This window comes from Leuresthes tenuis, unplaced genomic scaffold, assembly GCF_036924035.1.
Source record: "Leuresthes tenuis unplaced genomic scaffold, fLeuTen1.0.hap1 SCAF_7, whole genome shotgun sequence".
Lineage (NCBI taxonomy): Eukaryota > Metazoa > Chordata > Actinopteri > Atheriniformes > Atherinopsidae > Leuresthes > Leuresthes tenuis.
Window position 1 is genome coordinate 5,084,614 of NW_027325361.1, and position 18,004 is coordinate 5,102,617.

Sequence of the window (18,004 nt, forward strand, 5' to 3'; positions counted from 1 at the left end):
ATTGAGCCTTAATATAGGAAATAGAAGCTAGTAATTGCATCCATTGCAGTCTTTTTCAAGAAACCAAATTGGGCAGGGTGACGGCTTACAGAGAAACAAATTTGAACCCGTTTGTTTGACTTGATATTGTGAACTGAGTAAGAACGTGTGTAGTCAGACCTGTGGTGCAATTCTCAGCTATTTGACTTTTCACTTGTTTTTGCTTGGAATGCAATTTCATGGATGAGTTTCTGTTAAATGAAGTGAGCCTCTTGAGACGTGGAATTAATTGCATTAGACTGTATAAGATATGATACCTTTGGCTTGTATATCCCCTTAGATCCTGTTCTTTAGCTTCAAAAAGGTTGTAAGAAATTGTTTTGACAAATCAAATCTGTTATAATATGATGTTTTAATATCAATTTATCTACAAAATCTTGACTGACACAACTGTAATCTGGTCTTCATGGAAAGTGCACTGTCACTAAAGCAAAGAAACATATAAAAAATTACAAACAAACAGACTGTACCATTTTTACCATAATGTGTCCATTCATTTAGCATTGGTACTTACAGTATAAATGAGTAGAGTCATATTGAAACAGGATGGTTCAACTTAATGCGATGGTTTTTGAATTTCAATTGTAGAATTGTTTTGAGTTTTTTTGTGGGAAAACAGTTGTGCATTTCCTCACTGTTCCAGCTCCTTGTTTATATATAGCACTGAAAATAATTTCCACATCATGAAAATCAACACAACCAGCTGAATACATTCTTCAGCCCTCATCGTGATAAACCAAAGTTTGGTTAATCACAAACTTGGTTAAAGACCGAGCATCTTTAAGCATTTGCACTGCAAAGGGCACAATATTTATCTTCAGGAGTTTTCTGTGTGAATTTACAGTCCAGTTCTCCATTTGAGCAGCTGTTAACTGCACAATTTGGTGGTCTCATAATCCAGTGAATTGGGCAGACGGGAGCTGAAAGCCTGTATGGAGGCATGAATTCGAACCACCTCGCTGGCAGTCAGTTTAAGCCTGTGCCGGAGGAGACAGGCAAAGAGGTCCAACTTCTGTTGACCTGGAGGCGAAAGACGGTTCACCCGGTCTCGTATTTCCAAAAGCTGAAGCATGGCCGTGTCTTGGGAACCCTGGGTGTACGGGTAGTCCAGTTGCAGAATCAAATCGCGGATTGCCTCTGGGTCAAAATGCATGCTGTAGCCAAAGACCTGAATACTGTTGATCTTCATGTAACCAAGGCTCTGAGCAGGATCTGTCATTTCTATAGGCTCATAGTAAACGCTGTCATTTGCTCCATCTTGAGTCTTTATCCTACTTCGAAGATAGATGTGGATGGTTTCAAAGAATGTCTTCCACTTGTTGCCCAGTGTCAGAGTCCAGTTATAACACTCAAAAGGCAGGTCTAGCTTGGTGGCCTGCCAGTCTGGAAAACCGTTCTCATTGACAGGAATGTACCAGCTCTCAGAGTGGCTCCCTCCAAATGGGTTAATGTAGAGAGTAAGTGCAGGCTCCAGGGTGCTATTTTTTGTAAGGCAGATCTGAAGGGATATTCCCAGCAGCATGTGAACCATGTTGGACTTGTATTTGTTACTCTTCAGCGTCAGCAGCATCCTCTTTCTCCATGATGGGTCAAACCAGCTGTTAAGTCGCATGTCATTGCTGATGAAAATTGCATGGACCTATTAGATGAATACACACAATGACATAGATTAAGTTTCAATTCCCTCACACTGTAAGAATGGTATGATCAGCTCATTACAGTGATAGGTGTACAGTGTGTAACATGGACAACATCAATAAAAAATTCAGACCATGTGATGTGAATAAAGTTTTCCCCACATACAAAGATCTCAAATACTCTTCTTAAAGGATGCTGTAGCATCCCATAAATCACTTTCATTGAAACTATTTAGGGACTATTTGGACCATGTTCAGGCAAATTCATATCATTTTATGTCTGTTTGGAGACTTAATGAACCCTGACAGAGGAACTATACCTGGTTTCATTCAAACTTCACGAAGCACTTTCAGTCTACCCTGACAATGCATTCCCCACATTTGATGAGAAAATGGCAACTTCATAACAGCGGGAAGAAGAGTATATTTCCAGGACACAGTATGAAAGTTTTACTTGTTTTCAAGACATGTTTTCTTCACATTTATGTTTTCACTGTTTTTCAGTAGGGTGGGCAAATAAATTTATGAGTATGTTAGAGGAAATTTTTCAGAGATCATGTACATGTGGTTACTTGGTTATTCTGAAATATGTTCTAAATGGCCTTGTCTACATGCAGACACAGAGTTTAATGTGTATGGTGATATTCAAGAAAAAAAATATGCACAGACTATTCTGAACTTGGACGACAACAACAAAACATACATCATGTAGAAGCACCTTTGCAGACATGCATATGCAGAAAGCATCAATTAATCATTGTCTGTTTCTCCTGATACGTCTGTGCTTAAACCAGGCAACCACTAAAAAGTGGGATTGGACAGGTACTGAGGTAGGGGAGAAACTTAAAGACCATAACATACAGCTAGATAGATGGGGAGAAGTGCTGAAACAACATTTGGTATAAGAACAAATATTATCAATTTTTTATCTAAAATAAAAATCAGTTCAAGTTCTGTATTTTCTGCATTCTGCCAGGCTGTGGTTTTAAGTATGAACATGCTATTAATGGCTGCTGTGATTAAATATATAGAGTTGTTATAGTAGCATTATGTTGTAGGAAAATATGCTTCAAATGTCCAATGAAACAGAACAACATATATTATAACAGATAAATAACCATAGAAACCATATTTACAAAGAGAGGAACACTTTGCAGTGTTGAATGGCTCCCACGACAGCATGCATCCTTCCCATGCTGCTCTAAAACAGCTCTACTCTCAGTAAGTATGACATCATTAAACAAAGGCCAACAGAAGAATACCTCCAGTCTGCGGTCTGCTCTCTGCAGCAGGTAGCCCAGCTCCAAATCCTGGAGGTCTGTTTCAAACCCAAGGTAGTTCTCTGTAGAGTCAGCCACCATAGGCCTGCAGGCGCCCTGCATCAGTGCAAAGCCTGGGTTGCAGCTTCCACAGCGGGTGTGGTTGTCAGGCGCACACACCGCACAGGCTGAGCCCTCCCCGATAGAGCAGGGCGTGGACAGCTGACAAGTGCTGTGTTCATACCGGCAGCTGCAGCTGTGAAGCTCCTCCGAGAATTCTCCAAGTTGGTTGTTCTCCGAACAATACAGGAGAGACTGGAAATGGTTCAGCCAGTAGGACTGGGGTCTGCACCAGGGAATAAAGAAAGGGTAAGTGGGAGTTATTGAACCCATTTGAGCATGAGCCTGTTTAATAGGAAGAAGTTTTATAAGACACCTGTGTGGACCTGCAGACAGCTTGCTTGTTAAAATATTCACGACAGACAGGCATGAGATCGTTTAGGTCATGTGTAGATCAAAACACGTGAAAGTTGACTTTTTATATGATCTTAAATTGAGTTTTGTTTCAGCATGTATTTGGTGGAACTTGATATTGCCTGATTAAAAAACCTATATTAAAAAAAAAGTGGATTTAAATGCCAGAGATGGGAGTTTCATATTAAACAATTACCGTGTTTTGCTCACAGAGTGATTTCACACTTGTCTGCTTGCTTGAGATTTTTATGGAGGCTTCATGAATTTGCTGTCCTACAGCACTTGATTGGTGAAGGTCAAATATGCAAAGAATATGTATAATGTTAGAAGAAAGACACTGAGAAATATGCAAGAGACACAGAATGTTGCCATTGATCAGTTTGTGACATGAATATTAGAAGTGCACTGCAGCTGTAGGCTAACTCGATCTGGGAGATGTACATAATTTCCCCATGTGAAACAGAGTTTGATGTCCTTTCTGTTTAAATTGATCTACTATGATCTTTTTATGCCTTTTATCCTCTTTGTGAACTGAAGCAAAGCATGTTCAGTATTTTTTATGAATAAAAAGAGCTTCTTTGATGAGTATGTATTGAGGTAACTGTTGTGGTAATCTGAAAATGTTTGTCACGTTACATTTGGGGCTCCTTTCATTTGTATCACAAACTTGTTGTGTGCTTGGCAGTGGGAAGCAAGCCTGAGTTTAGAAAATCACCGATTTGAATATAAAACCCCTTTAATGGAAAAAGCGGTCTGGGGAAATGAACGGAAAAAGAACCTCCTGTCCATCATCCGCTACCTGTGGGTAAGGCATTTCACCTCCGACAGCTTCAGCAGAGCAAATCTGATGCCAAGACAAGACTGCAGTTGTACCGTTAGTTCCCTTGTGTGATTATGTGCAGCCTTCATACCCCCCACCACTCTCCTTCTGAACCACTGCTGTAAATCACAGTGTCCTCTGACTTATGTGTTAAATTAAAGGAGCAGTTAAGAAAAACAGAAATGATGTATAATAATGTATATGTATTACATGTTGATGTTTCTCTTCCCTGTAAAACCAACTCAAGATTTAGTAAAAGGATTTTCAAGGTTTACATTTTGAATGGCCAATGTTATTATTTATCATTTTAACATATAACTGCACAATGATGCAAGTTACACATCGTTCTAATTTGACCTCAAGCTGCTCTGAAGTCATTCAAGTTTAGAGAACAACAAACCGGATGCAAGTTCTTGAATGGCTTTGTGAATATTTGAACAAATCAGAGCAGATCTGACAGGATGTAAATATTTATGTGGCTTCTCATAGAGACTGGAGGCTGTTGGAAACTTATCGGCTGCAGTTAATACAGCCAGCTTCCTTCCGCTTTCCAGTCTAGTTTCTCCATCTTCTGTGCTTTCTTGTCCCTTTGTCCTGTTTCTTCACATGTATTTCAGTCTTTTGGTAGTTTCTTCCCATTTTTATTTTGGTGAGCACTTTCCTTGTGTCTTTCGTAGTTTCGCCTCATGACATAGTTTTTCTTCAATGGTCTCACCTGCATTTAGTTTCCCATTTAGGTATTTGTAGCCTCTCTCTCCCTCCTCCAGTTATCATTTTGTCTGTGTTCTTTAGCTGTGTTTGTGCCTGTGTTTTTTATTTTGTATCTTTTATTTGCAATTGTTCCTACCTTTGCTTTGTTAGATTATGGGTATTTTTCCACTCCTGGATTCAGTCTAAGTCTTTGAGTTCTTTGCTTGCCATAACTTCATATTTTCAGACTGTCAATAAATTGTATTTTTTCTTTGCTACGCCTGGCTCTTATGTCCTACTCTTTGATATGACCTAGACTCTCAAAAGTAAGAATTGAACCGGTCATTCTTTATCCCTTGAGCCCTATTCTACTGCCGTCCTCTGGGAGGGAAGACGGAATGATTTAAACATTTCTGCAAAGATTTGCTTTCTTTTAGTTTTAAGAGTATTTGCTAAATGTATTATAGTAAGTTATGTATGTATAGTAAGTTATTGATATCTTAAAAAAAGTTGGTAACAACACGTAACCTCTAGAAATATAGCCTACCTGTTACAAAAATTTAATTAAATGGTGTTCCTGTCCTTTAAATCCTTTTAAATCTGTGTGATAGTGTGAAAAAAATATTTTAAATATGTGAAAGGGATATTATATAAACTGTCTTTACTAAAAAAAGGAAATATTGAAGCACCTGTTAGGCTGATTAAACAGAAGTTTAGAATAAGCACAATGCACCACATTACAATCCCACAAAAGGTATATGAAGAGTTTGTTCGTCATGACTAAATGGTGTTAAGCAGGCTGTACATATTATGTGCATCTATCAGTTGAGCCAGCTAAGAGTGATGTTTCCAGCTTCAGGCGGACCAGATGATACAACCACTTCTGTGAAATCTTACATTGTAGTATATTTGATGTATTTTGGTTCCCCAGTCTATTTATTTCATTATTTAATTTTTTTATTTAAAGCTAAACAAACAGGAACTGAAATCAAACTCAGATGAGAAGAGAAAACATGCGTGTCCATCACAACAAAGCCACTTATTGACTTTCTATGAGCAGCATTTCTGTGCAACAATCGTCTAAGGTGTTCCACTCAGTCAGGAGCCTTCTTGAGGGAAAACAAAGACATTTTAACCACAACTTGCAATTCATTTTGAGCATGAAGAAAATTGTCCTAGTGACCGGAAAAATGCCATCTAAAATTCTGCCAGAAAGTTTAAAGAATGCTATTGTCTTGAATGAAAGATATTTTCCCTGCAGTAGTGGCTCCCCAGAGAAGCACGTTTTGCTTATTTCCATGAGCTATATTAATGTTCCTTAGTATTGCATTTCCTGTCACAGATACTGTACACAAAATCATGTACGTCAAAGAAGTCAGCAAATCGGAATTAAAGAAGGTAAGAAAAACCAGTCAATAAAAAAAATAAATAAATAAATAAACTGGAAAAAAAATCATTCATGGCAGTAATTACAATTTTTGGGCTTTTTCTGTAAGAAAAATGTGCTTGAAAGAAGGATACTCAACACTTTGAGTCAAATCCTAATTGCACTTGACAAGTAGTCTGTCAAAGATTATAGAATTCCTCCAGTTGAGCATTCAAACACTTGGTATACATGGGTGCATTTTGCACCTTTTTCTCTTCTTTTCTTTTCTCTTCTCTTTTGCTTTGGAAAAGAAGCCTTTTTAAGCTGATTTCACACAAAAAGTTTGAAACCATCATTTGAGAGACAATGTGCATCATTACGGCTAATGGCCAAAGTTTGAGCATAAAGTCAACCGTCCTTTCCCATCTACCAAAAACAAAAAAAAAAGCTTCGACTGCCTTATCCTCTCATAATTGTCAGCGCAGTGGCAAAGCAAACACCAGCAAGAAAAATCAATCACATGTCTTTCATCTAGCTCAAGTGCTGAGAGCACAATGTTAAAGGGAGAGCTTCTGTTTCTCTCCCAGGAAAACTGACAAACACCCCACTCAGAATCAGAATGGAGATTCTACGAAGAGGGAAAAGAAAGGGGATGCATGAAAGTTGATTTGGCTGTGAACACACTGATAAACACAGCTTGGAAGAGGATGCAACTTCCTGCAAGTGGGTGGAAATATCAGCTGCAAAGATGTGTTTTTTGGCAATTTGGTGTGGAGTACAAGAACAAATATGGAGAAGGAAATATGAGATAAAGGAAAGAGAGCGGCTGGACATAAAAGCACTGTATAGATTAATCTGACAGTTGATCTATGTGCCGTTGCCTTCACTGCTGCTGTCATTACTGTTGAGGCGGCAGCGTCAAACTGAGTGTAGTGTGATTGACAGTGAGGGCTGAGCGGATCACCTTCTACAAACACTTACAATGCCTTGCAAGTAATTGTTTTCTGGAGTGGAAATAATGACTGTCTTCACTCTTTAACAAAGACTGAAGGTGCATAATGTTGTTATAACACAACAAATTGCTATGGAGAAGGTCACAGTGGGTTAGTCATACAAAGTATCTAACTTTGAAACCGTGGTTTTCCTTTTGATTGGAACATCGACAGGAATAGGAATTTGTCAAACAATTGTACTAAACTACACTGGGTTGTCAAAAGTGAAGTTTGACTTCAAATGTAATAAATGAACATAAATGTATATATTATGTATATGTGCTATCTAGTCTTTTTTATGCCATGCAACAAAAAGGACAAAAAGCTTAATTATAATTAAGCTAACATTAAAAAAGTTTACATTCACACAAAATGCAGAATTGAATTCATACCTATGGTTCAGAATTTATGAACATTTTCAGTCACGAAACATGTGGGGAGTTCCAGACACATATCAGAAGGTATCAGCTGGGTGAAACGCATGAACATAAATATCAAATTTCCTTCAAACATAGAACATTCTCAATTATGAATCTCTTATCCATATATACACGACTGTTCAAAGCCCCACATATCACCAGACTTTACAAAGGTAGAAAATAAAAATAAATCAATACACAGTTGTAGCAGTGCTGACGAGGTATGTTCACAAAAGGGAAAACTGTGACCTGGCCATGCAGGAAAAGCTCTGAACATGTCCAGAAAATCTGTATAACAGTGTTGGGGTTCATGCTGAGAGAAGAAATGTTTTTTCCCTCACATAATATCAAATATCCTATAATTCAAAGGAAAATAAATTATTGAGAGACGAGTCAGTTTAGTATTGCTTTAAATTTAAGTGATTTTGGACGAGCTTATATTCCTGCAGTATTATTGGGGAAAAAAAATACAAACCTAAAAAATAGATTATCTTGTCTTATATCCCTTATGTCTTGTTGAATGAACAACAACAGATACAATGAAACAAGGCTGATATGAGGAATTATCAGACAATGTAAAATTAGTTCAACCAATCCTATTTGTGCATTTTCTAGATTTTTTTTCTTTGAGCTAATATATTGTTACCTGCAAGTGTAAAAACAGGTGAGTCTTCAACAAATGTAAAGTTTGTTTGAATTGATATACTGTTTCAATAGCCTCCCAAAACCTCCCGCAGGATGAATTTATAATGCTAGTAAAAGCTGTTCACCGTAAAAAACACAATTTACATACACTCAAGGGACGTTTTGAGGGAGTGCAAGTGAAATGCCATCACACCAGTGGCAACATGTTTATTTCCACTGACAGGGATTATTTTATAGAGATTACTAAAAGCTGGGGGGGGGGGGGGGGGGGGGGGTACTGCCAGAATACTGCAGCTCAACTGAGGGTCAATATTAAATAGTATAGAAAAATGAAACATGTTAACTGCAGCAAAACATTTTAATTACTGTAAGTTTAAGCATGAAAACGTTGCTGACTTATGATATACACATATACATACACAGAAGATGTTCTTATACCGTTCTCTTGGTGTACGGACTTGAGGCTGTCGGTGACATCTTTTACTGAGGCTGAACAGCTTGAAGATGACTCTCTGGGCTCGTCTGGAGAGGACCCGCATGCTGTTCTCCAGCTGCTCATATCGCCATTGAAAAAGACTGTCCAAGGACCACAAGTGTTGTATAGCCGACACGTTCAGGAAGTAGTTCTGGGGAAGCCTTGCGTAAAAAGTCTTAAATTCATCTGTAACAACATAGAAAGTGTGACTTGTCAGTATTAACATTGTTACAGTTTATGTGTCCAAGAAGATCATTTAATTCACCTCAGTGAAACTGTGTTAAACTCAGCTATGAGGGACGTGGTCAGCAATAAGGAGTCTGGATTTGTAGAGAGGTAAGTAGAAACAGAAGAACTGGCTTCAGTAAACACAATACAGAAAGCATTTTAGCCAGTTTTGCAAGAGGAAAAGCTGCTTCTACTATGGGGAATTAAAGCAACTGGTTTAAAGATATTCAGCACACCCATGTCACACTGAGCAAAATTGAATGAAAATCTCACATATCGATGCTTTTTAGACAGGTGATTGCCCTATATATGCGAGAGGTTTCATTCAATGAGTACATTGTCATAGGAGAGACAGGGACTTTTAGTATTTGGGCTATTTATTCTGAGATTTCAAACATTAGAAAGCCACTGAATGTTACAGTAGAACAAAGCCAAAACTAATAGAAAAACTTTCAAACAGCTCGAAGGTCTTTCTGTCTTGTGGACATTTTTTTTAGAAAAATAACCCAAGAACCTGGCTTATAAAGTTGAGATAAACTCTACTGTTGGACACAGGATATAACATGCACCAACATGCATGAAGAGAGGGAGTAGCCTCTCATAAGGACATCATTCTAATGGTGATTCTTCACATGCCAGTTACTGAATTGATCCTGTATAATGGTCTGAAATATCATATACTGACGCTTTAACACTGAGACCCAACTCCTGACCCCAATGTGGGTCAGCGGTAGGACTTCTTTGCATCTCCTTTTGCTGATGAGGCAGTGAGCTGTGATATCTCTTGGTGAAGGACACTTTTATGACACAGGTGGGTGTCTGTAGTCTGGGCACGCTCTCGGCCTTGCTTCACAGCCAGCTATTAAAACATAAACTTTGAAGGTAATTGCACTTAGTGATATTTCAGCCAAATCTGTCGAGTAGAAAAAAAAAAAAAAGACATCCATTTTGATTTTACCTGAGTAATAATCACCAAGGCAGGGTGACCGAGCACAGCAATAATAACTAAACATTGTGCTAAGAGCCTCCATTCAACCTCTGTTTCCTCGGTGATATGAAAAGCTGGACGGGCAATAAATGGGTTTTATAGCTGATTAATCTACAGCAGACATATTGTAAACTACCTGAGCCGAAAGCTGTTGATCTTTTTTAATCTAGTCTTGTCACATTGTTAATTTGCTATATGCAGAAAATGTGCCAGGATCCAGGATTCTCACTCAGCTATTATAGCTGACCTATAAATCATAGAGTAGGAGGGGATATACATATAGGATTCTCACTCAGGTTTAATGGTGCAGATAAAAGACTTGAATTCATCTCTACTTCCTCTCATATAAATGATTTATATTCAAAAGTCTGATTTTCTTGCATTTAGGATGAGGCATACAGCAAGAATTCATTATTTTTTATGAAAGCTTCCTCACCTGATTCTTCAAATTCTTTATAGAGCATCCCCCATGTCTCTGTGATCCTCTCCAGGCTTTCTTCCATAGCTTGGATGTCCATATAGGGGCAGTTGCACTCAGGGAACTTGGGATCACAGTTGCACCAGCAGTCATTATCCTTACAAACAAACTCACCCTCTCCATTGCAGGCTATGTAGCTGAGAGCAGCTTGCACAAAACTTTCTCTCAAGTAGTCTGGGAGGATCACTTGCAAGCCTATAAAATCAAGCAGTGTTAAGTATAGTTTCAAATGTGAACTTGGGGAGCGACAGAGAAAATGTAGAGACAATGTCGTGGAGGCTTTCCTAATAACATCTATATAGCGATACGTTTGTATGCCAAATAGTTACTGCTGTTTACTTCGTGGATTCAAACTTTACAGACGAATGATAGAACTTTACAAATACATCATGACAATCACAAAAGAACTGGTAAAAGTCATATACAAACCTTGCAGCTGGACTTTATTTTCAGGGCTCTGGACCAGCACAGAGCTTACAGAGTCGAGGTTGTCATAGTTACTACACCCTAGAGGGCCTGTTCGGGTCTCTGTAACCTGGGTAACAGCAAATAAAAAGCTCATTTATAAATTTCAAACTGCATCCATTTTAGAACTTGTGGTTAAGATAGATTTCTTAAAAAAAAAAATATTTAAAAAAGGTACTTTGGCTAGATGAGACACAGGAAATGTTCCTTGCTTAACTTCAATCACTTTTTCCGTTCTGTTAAAATAATGTAGTTTCTACATAATCGATAGTAATTGTGAATGTGAAAAGAATTTAAAAGTAGGGAGAGCTCATTGTAATTCCTCTAAATTGCTGTTAGACTGGTTTACTGTACTGATTTTCTGCTAAAATGCTCCATGTTTTTTTTTCCTAGCACTGATTGAAGACGTTTCAATTGACTTTTGCCACATGAAAGCTTCAACAAAGCACCCCTTTCCACTTCACTTACAACAAGAGATCTTATTTCAACACTCTACTCTTTCTTACTGTGACAGAGAGAGGGGCACCTAAGCAGATCTCATTTTTCTCTCTTTGTGCTTGCGCGACAACGCATTACGTTTGGTGATTTGTTCTGGTCAGGCTTGTCAGAGGACAGTTGGTGTAAAGTGACAGATGAATGAGTCAAGACAATGAGGGTCAGTCCATCAGTAACACCATCATAACGAGCTAAAGACCACAGAAACTCACAAGCCTGCCGCAACAAGGAAGTGAACACTCAGCGGGATGTTCTTTTAATTAGAACCAAGAAAAGTGAGCACATCACACCTGTTTTAGCCTCCTTGCATGTGTTCACAGTATGTTCTACAAATCATTTTAAGATCTTACCAGTTTCTTTTTCTTCTGTATTTGTGGCTTTACACCCTTTTATCAGTGTCCTTTTGGTACTACATGAGCTTGTACAAAGAAGTCTCAAGACTAAAGATGACACAGAGACAAATTTCTTCTTAAAATTCTTGATATAAATGATAATTATACTTGATAAAATATCTGATAGTCTGATCAAATTTAACAGGAATCTTTTGATCTGTATTTTAATTAGTTGATTTTTTGTTTTATTACGTTATGTCTGCTTGTATGAAACACTTGATAGAATAAAGATTTTCATTATAACTGTTCTTCAGTTAAATATATCTAATCCAGAGGAAAACATTGAGAGGAAAAATAAATATTCTCTGTGAATGGAAATGGAAAAATTAAGATAAATTCATTGCAATCCTTCAACTATAATATTTACATCGCACTATAAACTCCTTGTTTCCTCTGTGAGGGATTTTAACGCTGATATGAACATGAGGAAATTAGATACATTGCAGGATTCCAAACTGCCTGAATATTGAATCTATAAAAGGAATTATTTGATATGCCATATGATATGCCATATGGCAAACACGGACTGATGAGCAGACCATTCAATTTCCGCTTTGCGTAGCAGCTGCTTTTCACTGTTGATACATTCCTGTTTATTAAAAATACTTAATCGTACATTATTGGCCACCTGTATCGAGGCATATGACAATATTAGGGAGCGAAGAGATGGCCAGAGTTCTGTTGAAGATATGGGTCTCTGTTTGGTATTTTTCTTCAAGATGTGAATTCACAGTCCAGGGGCCAAATGCATTAAACTCTGAAAAAGAGTACTGAATAAAACTGTGTGTATGCAGTATGCACAAAGACAGAAAGTTGCACACTGCACACCTTCTTTTCACAGTTTCAGAAAACTCTACACATACATAGTCTTATTCTCTGAATCCCACTCATCTGAAAGCATGTCCCTGAGCCTGATTTCCACCCCAATCTTAACTCCTTTATTGATGTAAATATTCTCTTAACAACTACTGCTTGCCATGATTTCATATTGTGGTCTTGTTGCAGTTAGCGAAAAGTTTGCAAAGAGGGGAGTGTATTTTTTTCTTTAATAACTGAACTAAAATATCAAATGCTGCTTTGGAAATTGCACATTTTGTAAATAAAACATTTCAGTCTTGTGAGTCTTAATTTCTGTTTTTCAGGCTGATATTATTATCCAGAACTATTAGAAAGCTGCTATATTAAGACAACAAATGGGTAAAAAGAGATGACGAATGCAGCATAAAGACTTATTATCGTCCAGTCGTTAAGGGTATGTCACTATGTAACTCTCCATGTGTATATGTTTGTGATTTGCCTGCAGGTTTACACTTATTTGTCCTTTCTCAATCCGGCATCCTTGGTTCGAGTGTGACCATAGATGATCAGAGTATCATCAGTCCACTCTGTCATTGTCCAGACAACAATCGATACTTGAGATCGGGTACACATGAATGTCTTTGCCATTACAAGAACACTATAAATCAAGTGACTGTCCATAGGAAGATAAAATAAAATTAGAGGACCTTGGTGTTTTCTCATTCAAGTCTGACACCTTTTTAACAGACTGGCAAATGTGATCTGAGGAAGGTGGGTATCAATCCTCAGTCTCTGAAATTCTTAAATTCTAACAAAAATGCTCCCCTTCGCTCTCTGACAACTGGAGTCATTGTTCAAACAAGCGGAGTGGATTTCAGAATGCTCTGTATCGTCACTACTTTGAGAAAGTCTTAGTTTCCATTGCAGAACATAATAGAACCACATTTTTCCTCAAAACTGAGCCTCAATTTCCCCTTTTGCATAGAGACAGCAGAGAAGTCTCACTTTTCATTCATTCCTGAACTTGTTCGATTAAATTAATGCAGAGAGGCGCAATCAGTTCTGCTGCGGTGTGGGTCAACGCTTTGTGGAAAGGATGCACACGAGTGAAGGATTCTGTCACTCCTTTGACTCACTTTCCCCCAGTCATGAAGGTGAATTTCTGCTCCTCTCAGTTCCCACCTGTCAGTCACGCCAGACGGCTGTCTTTGGAGCATGAAAGCACACTCTCTCATCCTCTCTTTCTCTCTGTAGCTACAGAAAAAAACCTTAATTCCCAAGAAATGTAACGGACAAAAGCGTCTGCTGTTGCTCCTTCGATGTGCCTGACTCTAATGCAATGCTCAATCCGCTCCGAACAAAATGTAGTGAGAGGGACAGAGCTTTGATATAAGTACAGGGAGTCTTATTCATGTCCTGCTACAGCAGTGGAGGCCACACAACCAGCTCCCACTGTGTCCCAATAAATGGAAAAAGGCAGAGAGGAGGGTCGTTCTCCCCTCAGTCCCCCTATTAACCCCATGCTACCTGAAGGTGACAACCGGAGGCAGAAACCTGTCACCAGCTGTGTTTCGCATTACTCATTTATCTTCCCCTCACCATATGTGCTCATCCCGGCGCTTCCTGCAGACTCAATGTGCTCATGGCAGCTGAAGATCATATCTCATCACAAGCAGGCTGATAAAAAGCATCCTCATTAATTTCTTTGCTGCTATTACGTATTATTATTAAAGTAAAATAGAATGCAAAATCACATGTAGCATTGGTATATGCCTACATTTTAAACATATTTGTTCCTTTTTTAAATAGATTTCTTATTTGATAGCACCTAACTCTTTCTGCCATTCTAGGTTTCAGTACAAGATGATCTGTGTTCATTCAATGGAATTCATTGGAACTGGTAAATCTAGATTTAGTGAACCATAACTTCTTCTCTCATTCACAATCCATGAACCTTTGCCTTGAACTGTTACTTTAGATTTATTTGTGTCTCTCAAAATAGATTATGATTTTGACTTGACAAAATACGTAGAACATATTCCAAGAACACAAACAGTTAAACATCTTCTACACACAGTATGCGAGGGAAGAGGAAAGAAGTTTGCCAAATATGCAGAGGAGTTGATGACTCAACAATATTAGTTGTATTCTAGCTTTAAGTCATGTGCACTTTTCAGTTGATTGTGGTTTTATGAGTTTGATATGACTGATGATCTGCTGAGATCGAAGTATATTGAAAACGTACTAATCGGTGTATTTGAATGCTTTTAAAGACAGACAAAAAAAAAAAGATGAAGAGACATTACCTTGATAGCAGTGGATGCAATCTGGATGTGGTGCAGTTTGCGCAGAGTGCTCTCCCTGTCTATGAAGTAGGAGGCAGCCAGCTGGTGCAGAGCTTCCAGAGTCACGGTGGAGGAGTTGCCCGAAAAATCGCTCACCTCTGCTTTCTTACTCAGCTTCCTCTTGTCCACAAAAATCGTTAAGGCCTCTTCTCCTACAAAAAAAAAGAAAATATATTATTTTTTAAATCTCAAACTTGGCTTTTATGATGCTATGTTGCGCTTTCTTGACATAAAATCAGACTTTCCATATTTAGGGTTTGAAGGATTATATGTTATTTTCTCTATTTGGGGCTAAGGACTCATTGTTGGATTGTTAATACAACTAACAAATCCTCTGTCAATGCCCATGTGCAAACTTATGGGACCTAGTTTGTTCCTATTTGACACATTTTTCATAGCAGAACAAAGGTTATGATAACTTCTTGTTTAATTTTTGCCATTTAATCTACAGTCTAAACACAGTTTAAAACCGCACCTGCTCTCCTCCTGGAGACACACTTTTATGGGCGTGAGGCAGCTCAAGCGCCACTGAAGCATAAAGACACTTAACCACAATTAAGATAAGCCATGCCACCCATATCTGAAGCCAGCGATCATAGCAATCAGCTCCTCATAAGTCTCAGGGCCATGGTAACACACTGTCTATGCTTTGAGAGTCCCTGAGACTCTGCACATCATCTTTCTCATTATAATGCAGTGTTAATGTTTCAGAGCCATTTTTCTGCCTGCTGCCTTTCTCACTCGGCTGCTGAAGGGCACAGTCTTAATATCGCAATCTATTTATTAATTTCATTAAGTCCATATGTTTCAGAACACAGAGGCAATCCATCCAGAACCACAGAAGCAATTCTGTGGCAAATATCCAAGGCAAACTCCTCATTCTCCTCTCTTCATAGCACTAAGCGCTGGCTGTGAGCCAGCGCACAGGGCTGCATCAGCTGAGGAAGCTGGGAGGGTCGCATTATATGCAGCCACTCACCACTGCAACCTTTTCAAAGCATGGAGTTGGGTCGAAAGTAATTGACAAGTGTTGCACTGGAGAAGCAAACCTGTACCTCTCTGACATTTTATTTATTATAATTTTTCAAAACATTTTATTTATTTATTACTTCCTTTGTGGGGGGACCTTTAGTGATTATCCATTCATCAGACTGTAGAAAAGAAAAAAAAACAAACTCAGAGTGAGGGTGACTGAGAGTAGGAATGGCATGTTTACTGTGGACAGGCTTTTAAAATAAGTCATATGTTGCTGAAGACCAAGTTCCCTGCTTTTTGTTGAATTGAATTCTGTTGAGATGTTTCATTCTGCAGTGAACTGCAGTAATGTGCTGTCTCTATCTGTTTTCCATGTGGGACACCTTGAAGAGCATATTCTAACATTTGTTATCACAAACGGCATACTTTACTAAAGCCCACATCATCTTGGAGAAAAATAATTCCTTCACGTGCATTTCTCCTTCTACATTGTACTATATTACATGAGCTAAGTACCCTGGATTACTTTTACAACTGTGTATTTCAGGAGAATTATTTACTGATCAGAGATGTTCATGAGAGATGTTTAAGATCAATCCTCATTCACAGCAGGAACAAAAAACTTGCTCTTCATTAACAACATAGGGTTCAGCTTCTTGCTAAAGAACACATCTGTATGTGGAGATGGGGATTGGCCAGAGTATTTTAAAGGGCATGGTTAATGGGATACATATGGATATTAAAAAAATCTTAACAATGTAATCCATTCGTAAACGAAAAAGGAACATCTTTTTGTTATTCTTTTACCTCCCAGTGTGGCTGACAACAGGAAGTGGGTTCCATACTTCCTGATCAAATTTTCAGTGATCGTCTGAGTCGTAGGCCTGCGGCCCAGGAATCGGATGTTCCTGATGAACTCGGGGGTCAGAGGTAATTGTGACTCCAGGAACTCTCTTCTTTCTACTGCTAAGTTGTTCACCTTCCATCTTCCAAACTCCCTGAAAACATCCAAAGAAAAACAAAATGTAAGAAATACAATTTTCAACACAATATGTAATGATCACAGGTTTTAAATTAGAACTGTTGCATGTATATATACACAAGCAAACATATATTTTGGGTATTTGACAAATGTAGATTTTCTATCCATTCTGTTTCTCTGTTTGACCCAATCACACCTCTAGTTATGGGACAACCTTGGGATTAAAGTGGTTGTTGATGCAGAATAACAAGGTCATTTTGCCGTTGTCTTTAAGTGAGCCATTGTGTTTGCACTTTGAGGGAAGTGAGAACTGTAAGGAGATTATCTGTCAGTCCTGTCAGAATAGCTGCTGCACAGAGAACTATTTAGCAGGCGAGGGGAGGTCATGTGTGACAGCAGAAACCTTTGGATGGTTGAGACAAGTGGTTTGTACAATAATGAGGCAAGTATGTACCAATTTGACCCTGTGTAGCGTTAGCTGTCACTGTGGAAATGGTATTAGTGTTACTTTGCGTTTCTGTATGGATAGTGACCTTTTTTGGAAACAGTAATTTTTTTGCACCTAAAAATATCTGGCGCCAACCATTTAAAGTTCCTGCAAAGTGTTTCTGTTTCTCTTATTTTCATAATTTCAAACTGAATAAGTTTAAGACTTATGGTGGAAAAAAAGAAATAATTCAAACAAAGTTACCATATACTATATATACCTGATTCAGATAATGTAGAAATATCAATTAGACACAAACAATCAACAAATGTAAAATAAATCTTAATAATTTAAGAAAAATAAGGGATCATACACAGATATAACCCTGCGACCCGACCAACGTAATAAGTGCGTAAAGAAAATGGATGGCCGGATGGACACAGATATAAATAACCAATTAGGTTTGAGCATGGGTTGCCTGCTTCCTCACAATGAATAGCACCTTGTGTATTAGAACACTATTCTATTTACTGCTTATCTAACTTTAACTGTACAAAGACATTTCATTCTAAATAAAATTTAAGTGAGATGTGTCAGGAACTGGTGGAGAGGTAG

General features: G+C 38.2%; 1 protein-coding gene across 2 annotated transcripts in view; it reads right to left on the bottom strand.

Moving 5' to 3' along the window:
- Window positions 1-395: 395 nt before the first annotated feature.
- The window catches only part of brinp3a.2 (bone morphogenetic protein/retinoic acid inducible neural-specific 3a, tandem duplicate 2), a 40,436-nt gene continuing 22,827 nt past the window's right edge, over window positions 396-18,004 (bottom strand). For both annotated transcript variants that reach the window (XM_072388966.1, XM_072388967.1), the window contains 7 exons: window positions 16,788-16,978; window positions 14,967-15,157; window positions 10,940-11,045; window positions 10,469-10,705; window positions 8,780-9,002; window positions 2,939-3,281; window positions 396-1,678 (listed from right to left, as the gene is read on the bottom strand). In XM_072388966.1, the coding sequence (XP_072245067.1) occupies window positions 908-1,678; window positions 2,939-3,281; window positions 8,780-9,002; window positions 10,469-10,705; window positions 10,940-11,045; window positions 14,967-15,157; window positions 16,788-16,978 (2,062 nt within the window). In that variant the 3' untranslated portion in view covers window positions 396-907. The remainder of the gene's footprint in view (window positions 1,679-2,938; window positions 3,282-8,779; window positions 9,003-10,468; window positions 10,706-10,939; window positions 11,046-14,966; window positions 15,158-16,787; window positions 16,979-18,004) is intronic.